General features: G+C 42.5%; 1 protein-coding gene across 17 annotated transcripts in view; it reads left to right on the top strand.

The window, feature by feature from the left end:
- svila (supervillin a) overlaps positions 1-16622 on the top strand; it is a 73846-nt gene that overhangs the window by 11067 nt on the left and 46157 nt on the right. For 3 of the 17 annotated variants that reach the window (XM_061064624.1, XM_061064620.1, XM_061064622.1), the window contains exon 1: positions 16059-16263. The exons of 1 other annotated variant lie outside the window; for it this stretch is intronic. In XM_061064624.1, coding sequence (XP_060920607.1) covers positions 16206-16263 — 58 coding nt within the window. In that variant the 5' untranslated portion in view covers positions 16059-16205. Of the gene's footprint in view, positions 1-16055; positions 16264-16622 lie in introns of those variants that run through there. 13 more of the 17 variants (XM_061064614.1, XM_061064615.1, XM_061064619.1 and 10 more) reach the window with 8 other exon arrangements.

Here is a 16622-nt window from a genome sequence, read left to right on the forward strand (position 1 = left end):
CTATACCCTGCAGTAATGGTATCAAACATTGAAATAACTTGATAGAAATAGTCACTCTTTATGCTGATGGTCCGGTTGGCCTTTGTAGGTCATAAAGAAGCAGAGGTATTCATTTCAGTCTTTTTTCATAACCTGATTTAAAAACTCCTCACGGGAGCTTTGAGGTAAACAGGATCTTCTTTCTTTCTCAGGAACTGGAAGTAATAGGAGACCGTATTGTACTTAACATTCATCTAAGTTCTCAACAGTCGATTAATGCAAATGCTGCTGCATCAGCACTCTATGGGGTAAGCAGTTCAGTCAATGACTTGTGAAGTTGAAGGCAGCTTTGATACACCCTCTGAACTCTTGTTGTGGCTCTTTAACTTCTTTAGTTAAGTTGAGACTTTGACTTGTTTTTACACACATTTTAAGCATTTTGAACATGTTTTAAAGTCATGCTACGTGATGTTTTATCTCTGCATGTTGGCCTTTAGATAACGCTGTATATTTCCTGCAGGTATTTAAAAACAAAACCTTGAAGTCTGATTTATATCACAGCACAGGTTCAGAGCGTTTAACCTCTGACCTGTTGGGAAAACTATACCCCTCAAACTGTCACAGGAGCTCTGGAGCACGCTTCACTTTTATCTCCTGCTGGACCTTGACAAATGTTTGTGTCTGTGTGTGTGTGTGTGTGTGTGTGTGTGTGTGTGTGTCGGTTGCAGCCGTTGGTTTTCTGCCATGTGGGAAAGCAGTTCCCTCTGTCTCTGAGGCGGTTTCTTTTTCTGGTTTACTGTCCCTCTGTTTGACTCATTAGGGCCTCTGGAAGGAATAAAAAGGGAATTCCTCTCCGCTATCTTTGCTGGGTGACTCTCCCCAACCTCCCCCTCCCACCCCTTGGCCCTCTTGCTCCCATTTCTATTCATTGCTGTCATAATGTCCGTTAGTGTTGTTACACACACTCCAGGTGCATGCTTCTCCCTCCCAGGGATTATTGTTTGGCTCAGATCCTGGTGACCCACTCCCAGATGCCAGGCTGACTCTCTTAACTGTGCCTGTCGCTGCCTTAACAGGCCAACGCTTGTGTCACCGCCAAACCCACCCTGTGGTTTTGTGGGCCGTGGTTCCTGGTGAGCCGCCAGTCCCTTTCAGTCCTCCCCTCCGACAGTTCTCACTCTTCCTCTGTCCTGTTCTTCTACTCTATGTCCCTTCCATCTCTCTTCATTCCTGCTGTTTTGCATTCTGACAGCAGAAGTTTGACTTTTACTGGAGATAACAGGAAGCGGAGGAGCCATGAAAGGTACGGTCTTCGTTGACCCTCATCTCATCTCTCAGTCTCAGCCTCTGTTCTCCTCTTGTTGTCTGGCTTCAGCTGTGTGATTGCTCTCAGCGGTGGCAGTATCCGCTCATTAATGCGCTCTGAAAGCCTCTTTATCTGCCGGGAGCCTGGGTGGCAGCCTCTGGTGGGAAAGCTCTGGTTTGTGTAGCAGTAAATTAGCCTCCGTTGAGTAGACATGTAGGTTATGGAAGTGCTGGATGGAAAAGGTGAAATGGGGAGACAGGAGTGAACAGGCTGATAGCCTCGGCCCCTGTACTCCCTCCGTCTCCCTGGTGCTGTTGTTGATGGGAGCTGTCAAGATAAGGAGCTTATTGGGACGGAGCTTCCATTTTTGAAAATAAATGAACCTTATAATGTCTTATCTTTTTCTCTTTTCACTCTCTCATTACCACTCTTCTACCCACATTTCTTTTTTACTTCTTCTTTCACCCACTAACTCTCTTTATCTGCCCTCTGTGAAGCTCTTATCTGCTCTCGCTCTATTTGTGGCTGCAGAATGACACCTTGAAATGTTGTTTTGTGTGGGTCCGATGTACACTGCATCAGAGGTGTTGAGAGGAGATATGAGACTTTCAGAGGAAGAGGCTTTGATCAAACCACCACATCTGGATGCTTACCATGCAGTGTGGGAGAGCCTGTCAGACTGAGTCTGTTAAACGAGGTGGACATCAGGGCTGGGAATCTTTGGGTGTCTCACGACTCAATTCAGAATCGATTCTTTGTGTTCATATTTAATGTTTCATCAACAAACAGAAAGCACAACTTCATGCAATTGAGAGAGAAACTCACAAAAAGATTAAAAGATGTATAAAAAACAATATTTTTAAGTCATGTTACTGAGGAACTTTATATTAAAACTTGATTATTTCTGCACCAACAAGATTGGAGTTGGCTCTTGTAAAGTTGACATTTTCTAAATGGGTATGAAAGTGACTGAATATATATATATCTATATATAATAAAACCCATAATGTTGAAAATTAAATGGATTTGATTTTTTTTAAAAAGGACAAACCTGTTCTTTGTTCTTTGTGTAGCTGCTTCTCACTGTTATGTCTTCTTAAACAGACTTTTATTGTGTCTCTGTTTAATTGGCTCTTTAATGCTCAGTGCACTGTGTGAATAGCATCTCGTGCTGCTGGAAGGTGTTCAGGCCTGAGCGCTCAGCCTGCTCTCTCTACTGTTTGTCTCAGTCGTTGTCCTGACCCGTGCTTGTTGGTGTTAAAGGCTCTGCAGGATACACAGAATCTTCCTTCATTAAGCCGAGCTGCTGAGTGTGAGTTTGCCTGCGTGGCTGACCGTCATTCGAGCAGGCTCTAACAGAGCGGAGTTAATAGAAGACATATTTCCAGTTTTTCTGCATCCTGGGACATTGTTGTGGTCTACCTGCAACTGTTTATGGCAAAACAGGAGGCGACTTCTTTTGCCCTCACTCCTCTGTGTTGTGCTGACAGTACAGCTCATGTTAACAATCAACATCCAGCTCTCGCACTAACAGGGAGGCTAAATTGAATTCACAAGCACGAACTAATGTTTCTCTACTGCTAATTAGCTCTGAAGTGGCAGAACCCCGTTGCTTTTTTAAAGCGTATTCAAAGTACAAAGACCCCGCTGAGGGGACCTCAAAGCTTGGCCCCGTGCCCGGACCTGCTTCCTCCGGCATCTGAGACAGAGCATCAATCAGTTTGTAGGGTTCACCTTTTTCCACACAGCCGTAAACAAATCAGCTGGTGCGATATCTTTAAGAACAACGTTGTTTTAAGACTTAAAAAGCCAGAAAAGCAGAACACTGAGGCCAGGGTGAGTGCTGTGGTTGTATCTTTGATCCAACACTAGATGGTGCTCTTTCCTATCAACCTGCAGACTAAAGTGGAAGTTAGTTTTGTCCCTTTTATGATAGGTCATAGTGAGAACAGGCCACTTGTAGTTATTCTGTAGCCCTTTTTATTCGACTACATATGTTGTAAAAAAAAAATCCCTGCCTTCTCTTTTATGTCTCCACCCCCCCCCTCCCCTTTTCTCCTAACTGGCAGCGTCCCAGTGTCCCCTCCTGCGCCCACTCTGTCCTTTGTTGAGTGTCCAGCTGAAATGAAGCCCTGTCCATATCTTTTGGTCTTTGTTTGTGTTTGATTCCCTTCCTCCCTCTTCATCTGTCCGATTCTGTTCCTTCACTTTTCTTTTGAACTTCAAACAATAATCAGCATCATGAATGAGGCGATTGTTTGTTGAGTCAACTGTTCCGGTGTCCTAAAGCCACCTTTCAGCACTTATGAACTTTGATGTCTAATGTAAAAAGGATGCACTAAATCTACTTCTTTCCTTTAGGTAGACCCTAAACTACCTACAAACAGTATTTTACAGTGACTGGGTTGGATTTGATGGCCGTCCGCGATAGGGCTGTGCATCTGCACTGGTCTCTGGAATTTAGATTTGATTACGATGATCCTGTCAACGGTACAATTTGACTTGATCGATTATCACGATGGGATGCATCCTGAATATTGGATATTACTGCACATGATTACATTTTCATCAGTGAAGAGACGCAGTAAATGAATGAATGAAACCTTTATTGCCCCGAGGAGAATTTGCCTTGCACCGAGAGCATAAATACACAGGAGCGTCACATCTCTCTCTCTCCACTAAAGCAGTGTGCTGCTGTCTGCAGAGAGACGAGTCTCCCTCATGTATATTTGCACTGAATCGAATACCCAAATCGTGCCACCATTGCTGTTGCCACAACATTACTGTCTTCATTTACTGAGGTCAAGAGTGAATGAAATGGTCAAGTTTCGCTGAGAGCGCCCTCTGCCTGATCAAATTGTGAAGTTCTGATAGACTTTACATTTTGAATTTGAAAGGTTCATTACAAATCGAATGTGAACTTTCTCTCCCAGGTTTGAATGAATGTTTGAACTTTAAACATGACAGTCCTAGCACACAACAATCAATTATGTTCTGTCATTACATCGACGCAGAATCATCCACGACCCCGTCCTGATGCATCATAGAAAGGATTCATTTCGACACTCCTGTCCTCCTTTATCCCAGCTTTCTCTGACCCCCGGGGTAATTGGCCCTATAATGTCTTTTTGTCACTTTGGTCACTGGATTGATCTGGCTCTGACTGATGAAGTGGGAAAGCACCATTCTAAATTTAACACCGACCCACCCCCCTCCACCCCTCAGGTTCTTGAGGGGGGTGGGGGTGGGGGGGGGTGAGGAGGTGGTGGGGGGTTTGCTGGCAGGGCCTGTGGACCTGTCAGTCTATCTTTGTGTCCCAGTAGTCTGTCCCACAAGCCTCCACAGCGCTGACCTTCTCAGGGACTCGGGAACAAGCAGACTCTGAACAACACAGTTCAGGTTTTTAGAAAACTTTAAACTGTGTGTACCCACCTGAATCCATTTCAAGACTTAGTGCTCTTTAGAGGAGAATCCATGATCTAAAAAGGTATGTGACTTTGATTTAACGATTAGTTTAGAGTGGTTGAATGACTTTGATGACTTTAATGAGCGGACATTTTTGGGGTTGTTTAGCCGAGTTTCAAAGTTTGATGGATTAAGAATTCAAGCTAAAACAGATGAAATTCTTACGTTAGTGAAAATGTTATTGGAGTTTTGAGGGAAAGCCATCATGTGTTATATGGTCATATTTAAATCACAGTCTGATTTATTTTAATATTTCTAATTTATACCAAATTTAAATCTTTGTTAGGTTGTGCATTTTTGCTGCAAAATCAGAAATCCATCAAAGCAAACTCTATGTGCCTGTTCTTCATTTCATGATGAGATATTTAAATTTAAAAAGTTTATTCCAATCACTCGACCAGAATTGATTCACTGGATATCCGTACCTCCTTGAGAGCATTTATCTGTTTTAGCTAGAGTCGCGGAAAGGAATGGTTGCATTGAGATCTGTATTTTTGTGCTGCTGAAGCCCTCCATGTGTGCTTCATTCAGTGCTGAGTGACTGGAGGGGAGGGGAGAGTACAGTTGTTCATTGTGCTGCACCTGCTCTCTCTCAGTTTGGACGCACCGACAGAAATAGAGACTGCCTAACAGGGCAACACACACACACACACACACACACATGAAACAAGTTTTTCCACTGATTCAAGCCCTGTACTTAGTTATTACCCGGATCAATGTAGGTTTTAGTCAAGCAGCAATCTCTCCGCTGTTGAAAGAAGTGCAAAGTGCAAAATCCTGCAGTTCATCGAGTGTCCATTTGAGGCTGGTTGCAGAATCGCTAAGAGAGAGCCACATACACACCCATTCATAAAAGACAGTTTACAGCAGAGATTAACATGTTTACAGCCTGGTTAAAAAAACTAATCGGTCTGATAAGCACATGTCTCGATCTGCAAACTGTACGGGGATACATTTTTTTGATAACTCATCTGTTTAACTTCTATGAAGGATAAGCGTTATTCACAATAAGGCGTGTAGCTGACCTGATTGACAGACGGGCGCTGTGCAACGGTTCGTCAAGAGGCTTAAAACCCGCCTCAGCTCCAGCTCTTAGCCTGCCGCTAGGTTGACTGAAAGTTAGTTGAGACAGCATTTCAGGCATGGACCAAGCCATGGATGAGACTCCAAAAGCCGCTGTAGTAACAGTTGTGTGACGTCGCTCAGGCTTTGTCCAAAAATATTTACAGTCCATGGTTTTAGTGCTTTGCTCATCTGCTAACAATCTAAATGCGGGGCTGCCCGCATGGAGGGACAGTAGCCTCTTTACATGGGGGCATGCACTAAAAATCTGGGTCTGTCAGTGATGAAACAAGAACATTGCATAGAATTGAATTAAATCTGAGGTCATTTCCGCTGAAAGTTAAAGTTGCAACCATGGAAGCTTATTTTCCGGCTTCAAGATGAAGTGATCTATGGACCCAAAGACCCTAAATAGATATAAAATGCAGGGACTCATTTGCTAATACTCTTATTACCCTTTTATTTGTGAAGACTATTCTCATGAATTTCCGACTGTTACTGATTATTTCCAGGGAAATATACACCTAAATAAACTGTAACTGGGTCTTCTTAATACACAGGATAACTGATTGGTGCATGTGCTCTAGCATGAATCATTTAATCATGATGCCCTGAGTGATGGTTTTATTTATACCAGCGGCTCCAAATATACATGAGCCCTAGTTCACAGTTACCTCATTGGCTGAGGTCTGATCTGATTTCCTGCTGTGGGGGAGTGGCAGTCCAGCGGTGATACTGTCTTCTGTTTCATGTTGTCACTGTCACTTTTCTCAGCTGTTTGCCATGGGGTGTCGACTGTCTATGTCAGGCAGTATCACTGCGATTTTATTTGGCTCAGATCCACAGTAACTAATCCCTTCCTGGGGATGAGAGGAAGTGCACTGTGTTCATGTGTCAGAGGACTGATGTATCTGTGTTGTGTCTGGGTCCAGGTAATCATTTGGAGAGCTACAGTCAAGATTGTTTCATTTTCCTTTTGGGGAGTTGCGCTCAGGCTCTGATGGCTTATTCACCTGTCAGGTTTGGAGAGTTAGTTCTTCTCGGTTTGCTACGAGCCGCTCCTTCAAAGGACCCGTCACTAAGAAAAAGACCTACAGCAGTGTGGCCGTCAGCCTTCAGACAACGAAGATCACATAGGGGAATGGTTGTGCAGCTAATAATGTCCCAGTGATAGCAGGAACGATAACTGAACATGCCTCATGCTGCTGTTCAAAGCATTATTTTTAGCCAGGACGTCCTCTTGTCAACAGTCAGGTTGGACCAAACACCGAATGGACAAGTTGAAATGGGCTTTGACTGTTGATAGTTCTGTCACTATAGCTGGACACAGACAGTGTCTCATACCAGTTTGCTCTTCAGTAGACTTAAACATCCTTCACACTCACTTTTTAACTTTTGCTTGAATCCAAAAAGCCAATATATTCCAAGTCATTCCATTTGCATTTTGTGAGTAGACTGGTGATGTATTTTTTTTCCTTTACTTTCCTCCACATCAACATTTGAATATACAGTATGCAGAAGGATTTTCCATCCAGCAATGCAGATTACAACCTAGGTAAAGTGGGCAGCTGCATTGGACCACGTAGTCGCAACATTTAATGTGTGGTTTGTACTTTGACAAATTTCCATTTCATACCTCAAGGCAGCTCCTGCATTTGTAACCTATATGTATTTCTGTCTGTTGTTGTAATTTATTGTGCATATCCTCGCACAGGTTTCTTCTTGGGGGGGGCAAGTCAAGAAAAAATATCTAAAAATGTTATCTTTTTTGCACAGCCATCAGACAGCCTTGGCATGCATCTTAAGTTTTCCTTGGACACATTTGAGTCCATCACTACTTTTAGTTCTCCACCAAGAAAAATACCAAGCTCATCAGCTGCTGATGTAAAACACTGTATAGAGCTACGGGGACCTGCAGAGTTAGGTGCTTATTCTCCACTTCACCACTTGTGGTTCACTATCACATTACATCTAATATTTTCTCCCATTGTTAAAATATGAATACGAGTAATTGCAGCAAATACCAATGTATTTGGCTAACTGACCCAGGGGACCTAAGGGAGAATGGTTTGAGAACTGGTTGGTTTCTGGGCCTCTTTGGAAACAGAATGAAGCTGTGTGGTTGTGGTTCCCTTCGTATGTGAAAGGGAGGCAACAGGTTTCTTTAAACAAAGCAAAAGGACTGAGATAATTTGTGAGCCTATATATAGGGGCCTACAGTTCATATTGGAACCTGGCCAATCGATAGGTTGTTTTGGCCCAGCTACACAACAGTCTAATCCCAAAGATATTCAGCTTACAGATATCCTGTTAAACAAAGAGAGCTGTGTCGTTTCCTGTTGAATGACAGAAGCGAAACAAATGTTAGCGCAGGGTAATTAGATCGTTGAACTGAGCCTGTCTCAAACTCAAATGAGACTTAAGTGTCACTGTCTGCAGCCCACCATGAACCTGCTCCAAGGCTCTATGTAGTAGGTAGTACCCAGTTTATAGTAGGAGGCTTAATCCTGCTGGTCTCACGTGGTGGTAGGTCTTAAGTGTATATTTACTCCTCCATGACAGCTTTCCCTTTATTTTAAACCACCAGGCCACGTTTAAAATCTAATTAGAGGTGATTTATGATGAGCCACTAATAGCACTAGAGGACATTCAGCTTGTGTCTCTGCCCTTGGCTTTGACCTCAGACTTGAGCTCTGACACAAGCTCCTTCCAGCACTTATAGTCCACTGATTTCTGCACTCTTACTCTTGGAAACAAGGTGTCCTCCACCAGAAACTGATCTCTGCAGCTACATTTGTTTCAGTTCACCAATGGCAGCCTCTGCTCTGCTGGCTCTCCCTGCACAGTTTTGACTCTTGAAGGGAGTAAAATCTTTCCACTTTTTCTCCATCCACTTTAGTGTTCCCTTCCTCCAGGATGACAGTTCTTGGGAAGGTGTCTGCAGCATTCAGGGGTGGAAAAAAAAATGTCCCTGGCAAGCAGGAAAGGACTAAGAATTCTGTTGCAGAGGTTTTCTCTCCTGACCAGATGTGCTGTGTGTATCAAACTGAAGCACACACACATGTGTTTATTTAACAGCTGGAGACTCTGTATGAGTGCGTGCTGACTTGGGTATATATATCTTTCCCCGGGGATGCATTTGAATCAGATAGTGTAGACGTGTGTTTTAGTATTTTAAGGTGCATCACATGCCTCAAAGTTAACATCACTATTGAAGAGCAGATGGTGATGAATGATTTATATATTACAAATTAATCGTCATGCATTTATGTTAATGGCCAGTATAGCATTTCACTAACTGTTACATAGAGAGATACTTTATTGATCCTCAGGGAAATTCAAAGTTCAAGGAATTCAAAGAAAATGAGTTTCTTTAATGTTCAGGGGCAGGACAAGAAGAAGTTTTAAACAACTAAAGATAAAAGATTTTGTTTTTTTTGGCAATGCGATGGGAGATATATTTTTGATTACAATGGGTAATTGGCTTCAGACTGACAACATGACTTCACTTACTCTTATTGTTACAGTTAAAGTAGCAATATGAAAATATCTACTTAATTAAAATCATAAAATGACCTTACTGTCTCATCAGACATTAAGGAAAAATGCTCTGTTGAAGTTCTGGCTTCTCTAACAACAACGGAAGGTAGGCGGTTTTAAGGCAGCCCGACACAGACATTTAAATGCCCCTCGTTTGCAGGCAAACAGCATTCCAACAGGTGTTGCAGCGGTGGAAGCAGGCAAGCGAACTGTTTCAGATATAACGGATTCTAACCGACCTAAAAAGCCTCTGCATGTTTCTAATAAGCTCCACGAGCAGAAACGTGCTCAAACTAGGATCAATATTGGAGATGCTGTTGAAAAATGGAGAGAGGTTAGAATGCAGAAAGGTTTCAAAACCAATGCAGAGCTGGCTAAACACTGAAGCTTCAGTGTCCATGACATAGAAACCTGCCTTGGCATCCACTCTAGAGAGGATGGTGCAGGTTAGGGGGCAAGCTCTTGCCAATGTTTTGAATTTGGACTGCAGTACCAATTTTAAACGTTCATTTTCAGAGTTACACGTTGCTCCTTTAACTTTGAAGAAAAAAAAGGACTAAGACACTGACAGCACCAACTGCACTGTGAAACTACGAAGCAGTCATTCAATTGCTTTCTAAAGTTTGCATGGGATTGTATGAATGCCTTTAATGGTAGGATAGAAGCCTTTGACTTCCCAGATTTGTCATTCCTAATAAATTCAAAATATTTGAACATTGAATTGCTCTTGAATCTCCTTTACAAAGACAAGATATCAATTTTTTGCACAAAGGAGCCACCTCCAACCTTCAGTTGTTCTAGCTGAGGTTTAGCTGATTCCCAGAGCTAAATTTAAGCTCTGTGATAGGCCTCGAGTCTACCCAGCTGAACCTCTTGGAGTCATGAGTCCCCTACTTAAGACCCCTTATCTCTGTTTTATTTTGGGTAAGCCATGCTGAGGTATGTGTGTGTTTGACGGTGTTAATGCACTGGACAATGGTCAGAAAAGGTCAGAGTTGTCTCGGTGTATCTATTTGCAGTGGGGCTGTTCATAACTACAAGTCTTTGAGACTTGTAGTTATGAAAGGAAGTCGATAAAGAGGTCTTCAGTTTGAAGTATCTGACCTCAGAGGCCCTGCTGACGGCACGTAACCACAAGGATATTTAAGCTAGTGAACTTACTTTAACACTTTAAATTTATAAAGGAAGATGGACTGGAAGATTGGTATTGGTATATTTGAATCTGGTTGCAGGTTACCAATTGAATTTGACTTACTTTGCAGGAGAGTATGTTGTGACTCAATGGCCACATGGATCATTTAAACAGCACCGCTTTGAATGCTAAATCAAATATCTGCTGCCGCACAATTCTGCAGTTCATCCACTGTGGATCTTCTTGTCCTGTTTTTACAGATGTTTGGTTTTAAGGACAGTGATCACATCAGCCCAGACTTGCTGATACTAGAGTTCAAATATTGACAAGTTAAACCATAATAGAAGAGCCAGACCGATTAATTGACCGCACTATAATATCGGCCGATATTAGCATATCAAGTGATTAGCGTTATCTCGCCTATTTCATTGCAGATATTCACAGATATTACTAGATTTATTCAACAGTAAAATAGCATTTTATTTTAGTTTCATTGTATTAAACTAGCATGGATCACAACAAGCATTCTCACTCTCCAGAGTGTCAGGCGGTGATGAAGATACATGCACAGTTACCTTCCAGTCGAGTGACCCTCTTGTCCTCATTGTACTGTATATCTTTTTCACAAGTGTTTGATAACTGCACTTGAGGGATCAACACAATAAATATGTTTTATCTATATCTAGCTATCCATCTCCACAGATCGAAGATAGATCTAAGAAAGATGTCAGACAATATGTCGGGATCAGGTTGTTGCTCTCCCTAATATCGATATTGGCCCCAAAAATCTCATATTGTTCGTTCCATTCTTAATAGATTTCCAAAGGAATTGGAAAGGGCTGGATTCTGTTGGATCAAATTCTGTGTTCAGTTTCTTGTTAAAAGACAGACCTACATATTGAATCCACAAAGTTTTCACTGACATTCTTTAAAGAACATTTTGTTTCTCAACACACCCTTTGTGTACCCTTTTGAAGGTCAAAGGCCACGTATAGAATCTGTTTGCTTCATACTAAAATCCAATCATGCCTTGTAAAAGACATCAAACAACATTGCAAATGGAGTTTAATCCTCAGATTTCCTCCCTCCAACTCCCTTTATGTGTGCATATGAATATCTTTACCTTTCATTCTCTACCCCCCACCCATTTGAATTTATGACCGTGCTGCAGAGGCTCCTGCTCTGTTATGTGTCTGCAGAGACGACACGGCCGCGCACACAGGATCCCTCCGTTGCTCTCTTGCCAGACTAGACGGATATTTTTCCTATGGGACGCCATAAATCTGGACTTTATTTCTAGGATGGCTGTGAAAGAGTCTAGAGCAGGAGACAAGCCCTGCTAATACTTATCTCTCTCCCTCTTTCTCAGTGTTCTTTCTTATCTCAAAGGTTTTCTGACCAGGAAGGTTGAAGCAGACTTTGAGCTCTCCTCTCCTAGCAGACCTGTCGGGATGCCTCTGAGAAACTCGAGGTCATTTCAAGGGCAAACACGGACTGTCTGGAAGTGTTTATCTAATTATGACCCACTGACTGGCTGCACATGTGAGCCTGTCCAGCTTGAAAAAGCATCCACTCAGAGTGTGGCTGACTGAACATCTGGGGGGATGATTAGTGGAGAGGTGTGGCTCTGTTATTATTATTACATTTACATTCTGAATGATTGATTTTCTACATTATACCCGTCAGCAGTGTTGGGTAATGTTTCTTTAAAAAGTAACTTAGCACAATACAAGATTACTGCAATTAAAACGTTTTAGTTTATTCAACTTGATCTGCAAATTTCACATGTTCAACATTTTCTGCAAAGCTTTGATACATCACCAATACAAATATATACCACCAGAAAGCATTGATATGTTACCTTCATTCTTGGTATGTTTTGGCATGATAATGTCATCATTAGAGCCTTTTTTTTTTTTTTTTTTTTTTTTTGTTCAATCCAAAAATGTTTGTACAGTAATGGTATTTGAAACCCATGTGGATGTCAGTTTAGTTTCCTGGAATGCTCTCCTTAATGGCGTTAGGCTTCCAGGGACGGATCCATTTCACCACTTTGTCAAGGTTTGCAGTGTGGCAGCAGAGACGGCTTCAATTTCATTCTCATTGACCTTTGATCCAGTTTCTGCTCTCCGTGCTGTCATCCCTCTAACCAGTTAATGCTGCTTTATGGTCAATGTGTAAGTATTTACAGAAGCAGACTTAAATCACCCCCACAGAGTAGATGGTCCCCTTATGGGAAGGCTTGCCTCTGTCTAATACTATTTAAAGACTGAAAGGACAAGAAGTGGTAAGGAATAGAAGGTTTGAAACTCATCTCTATAGTCAAACTCTTACAAATTACATGAAGCATTGCAGTCCTTAATTATACCATTAATGCCAGTGGTAACTCTTAGCATTAACACTCAGCAGGTTTACTCAGTCTGCTTGTAGTGGGGCTTCCTGTTTGACTCTTTGGCTGTGATTTGTAATCAGTCTTTATGCAGCGCTACACATGCTCACATTCCTAATGCATGCTGCAGAACACTTAAATACTCTGTCAGTATGTAAGCACATGTCTTAGTGTTAAATAAATACCATGTACTTTCTCGCATGCTTCTCTGTTTACAAGCTCATCTTCTCCGAGGGGCCAACATTACTGTCTGAATAAATCCCACAATCCACCTCAGAGATTAGAGAACAGGCACAGCGTTGCATCAGCGCAGGGACCTGTTGGGTCTTGTCCGTCCGCAGCAGTAAAGACTCACCGTTGCTAATAACAGGGTAGAAACTGTCGGGTGGTTTTGTAGGTCTGATGTCATTCTCTGTAGAAGATGAGTCAAAGAAACAAACATTACACACGGGTCCGACAGCCAGGTGGTGAGGTGCTGAGGTGGTGATGACAGATGGTGAGACATGTTTTAGTTTGTATCTGATTAAAATCATCACTGATGGCATTTGACTCCTTAAAAGGTGCTTCACAGAGCATTTAGCACTACAGCAACACATATGTCTAAAGAATCAGTGTAGTTTGCTGTTCAATTGGATTCTGCTTATAGCATCAATAAAATAACTCATTTAAATACATGTGTAAGAAATATTTAATCTACCTGATTGAAATACTGAACTCTCTCCAACTGACTGAGGTAACCAAGAAGACAAGTCCAACATGAGTGCTCTAAAAATCAATATTTGGATTACTCAAGTTTAGGGCCTGACCGATATCAGATTTTTAAGGGCCGATACCGATATTAGGAATAGAAAAAAATCAGATACCGATATATCGGCCGATTTCATTTTAAGGTCTATAAAGATAGATAGATATAGATTAACACATTAATGTGTTGATCCCTCAAATGCCTCCTCAGTGTTCCGACTGATTGCAGCTGTTTCTACAACTTCTCAATTTAGATATGTGGCCCCCCAAAGTTAATGAGGTTCTTATTTCTTTGAAGTATTTTACAAGAAAAAAATGTTTTCTTCGGTTTGGATAGTTGATTTGGTTCTCCTTGAATTGTACTCTTGCAGCAAAACTCCACCATATGCCTCTACATACAACGGAGTTTGACTTCACTCTTTTATAGAAAGACATTACTCACCCATATATGTAGTTCATATATCTGTTATATTAATGTTTAGATTGTTGCACAGTAAACCTTTACCTGTGTAAGTGATGACAGCAAAGGAAAAATAAAGCCTTGAAAGCAGTGTAGCAGTTGTTTGAAAAGTGAGAGATGAGGGTTGAAATGATGTGTGACCTTTACACACTGTGTGATGAGTGACGTCTAAATAAGACGATCAAACTGAAGGAACGCTTTGTTTTATATTTTTGCCTCCTGAGCTAACTTATTTCTGTTCATTCGCTGTCACACTGGCAGTAGCTTGATGAATTTCAGTTTTCACCCTGAAGACTGCTGCTTAAAATAACCCGTTTGAAAGGGTTGCGTGCAGGTAGCGCTCTTTCCATCCAGCCACCCCGTGTGTGAATTGGCAGGTTTGTGATGGATGTGTGCGGCTCGCATGCTGAGCAGGATGAGCTCATCTCAGAGAAAGATCCAAACTTGACACCTCTAAAGTTTACACACACACACGGCCCAGAGACTTGGAGTCAGGCTGCATGTGAAGTTTGTGAACACACCTGTGTTGCCCTGTGATGGTGAGGCTGGACAGATTTATGAGATTTGACAATTGTTATAATGTGATAAGCCTGGTCTGTTTTTGAAACGGTCCAAAAACCTGGCTTACATTTCGAAGAACTATCGGGAAAGTGCAATGAGATGCATGTAAATCAGGAAAGAATAAAAAGCTTCTTCTGATAGTTGTTCCGGCCCTTCTGCAGCCACTAAATTGAGAAATTTGCGACTGCTTCCATCCAGTACATCTGTTTAATGTTTCAGAGCGGGTGTTTGCCGGTGACAGCTTTTGCTCTGGAGGAAGATAAGAACCGCTTGCTGTTTTCCCCACAGGGTCTGAAAAGCAGTGCAGGCTCTTTGCCAGCCTTTCTGCTTCCCCTATCAGTGCAATGACAAGCACGTCATCATCATATTAATGCATAGTTGAGGTGTGCATATTTGTTTTGTTTTTTTTAAAGTTCTTCTTGGCATTCACTTTGCAGATCAGTCAAACTGGGAAAAGGTTTTATATGCACCATGACTCACCGGGACTATTGCTGCTTGTTTGCATTGGATGCAGACACACTTTTGATGAGTGTGTTAAAAGGACGATCGTGATCCCTACCAGCTGTTTCAGGAGGAAGCAAAGTGTTAAACAGTGGTAGCAGAAATTCTAATTTGTGTCCCTCTTTTAACTAATTGCATGCTCTGTCTGTCTTCGTCTTCATTACTTTGCGTCATTGTTGCTCTCTTTCTCTGTCCCTCCCACCTTGCCTCTCTGTCTCTCTCTCTCTCTCTCTCTGCATGCTGCTCCTTTTATTTTGTCCCTGCTGAGAGATGACTGGAATTTCTCATCTGGCCGAGAGGGTCATTTTAACTTTCGCTTCTTCTCCTGCTCACTTCTTTATTTCCACTCTCATCCACCCTTTCTGTGCACGCTCTCTCTCTCTCTCTCTAACTCTCTCACCCCTCCTTTTCTTACGCTATGCACCGGTTTCTTTGGCATCCAGTTCATGTGTGTGAGCCAAGGGAAGGAAGCATTCTCCTGGGACTCTCTTAACTATCTCTGTCTCTCTCTCTCTCTCTGACACACACACACACACATTTGCACCGTTTTTCCTCTCTTCTCTGCCTGCCAGGCTCATTCTTAAGCACGCAGGACACTTTGCTACAGTCTGTAGTAGGGATGGGGCCTAATTTGCATGCCTTTCCTAATGAGCTTAGTGCACGCTGAGCAGCTTTCAACCCTGCAGGTTGCTGTAGTGGGCTCTGGTTAGCCCTTAGCAGTTAGCAAGAGGAACTGGAGGAGAGGAGTTAACATCAGAAGGGGCAGAGCTGCAGCCACAGAATCACAGCTCCTCTCTCTCTGCCTACCAGGACCACTTCTACTTGTACCGGCACTGCGGCTGGGACGTTTCACTCTACTCCCACCCCTCCCTCCCTCTGCCTCTTAAACACTACCTTACTCCCCTCTCTCTCTCTCTGTCTCTCTGTCCCGCAGCATTGACAAATTGCTTTTTGTCAGCTGCATCCCCTTCTAGCCAACTGACCCTCTTTTCAAGGCCTGTCCTTCCATCTCTTTTGCCTCTTTTCTGTCTTTCCTGTCTATTGACTTTTCTTTTTTTTTGCCAAAATGTATCGGAACCCGTGGATCTCAAATTACCTGACTCACGTCAAGTTTTGCAGCCAAGGTAAGAGCAGTGACTTGAGGCAGAGCTGAGATTTTCGGGCGCAGGCTGAGTTGATAGGTTACTCTGGGGTGTGGATTTTGGAATCCGAGCTCTTGGAAGTTAGCAGGACACTTACTGCAGACTCCCTTCCTCTCTGCTCACTGTCCTGCTTTGAGGCCAGCTGTCCTTGTGCTGCAGCTGTAGCCTCCAAGGACACTACGCAGCAGAGATGAGGGACTCTTACCAGCGCAGTGAGCTGTGTTGTTGAGGCAGTTTTTTTTCTAGGCTTCACAGCTTCTTGGACTCAGATTTAGGAAAGTGTGTTTAGATGTACGACTCAGGCTGAATACTGGACCATAACTATGATCACACTGGCATTT

This window comes from Labrus mixtus, chromosome 19, assembly GCF_963584025.1.
Source record: "Labrus mixtus chromosome 19, fLabMix1.1, whole genome shotgun sequence".
NCBI classification, from domain to species: Eukaryota; Metazoa; Chordata; class Actinopteri; order Labriformes; family Labridae; genus Labrus; species Labrus mixtus.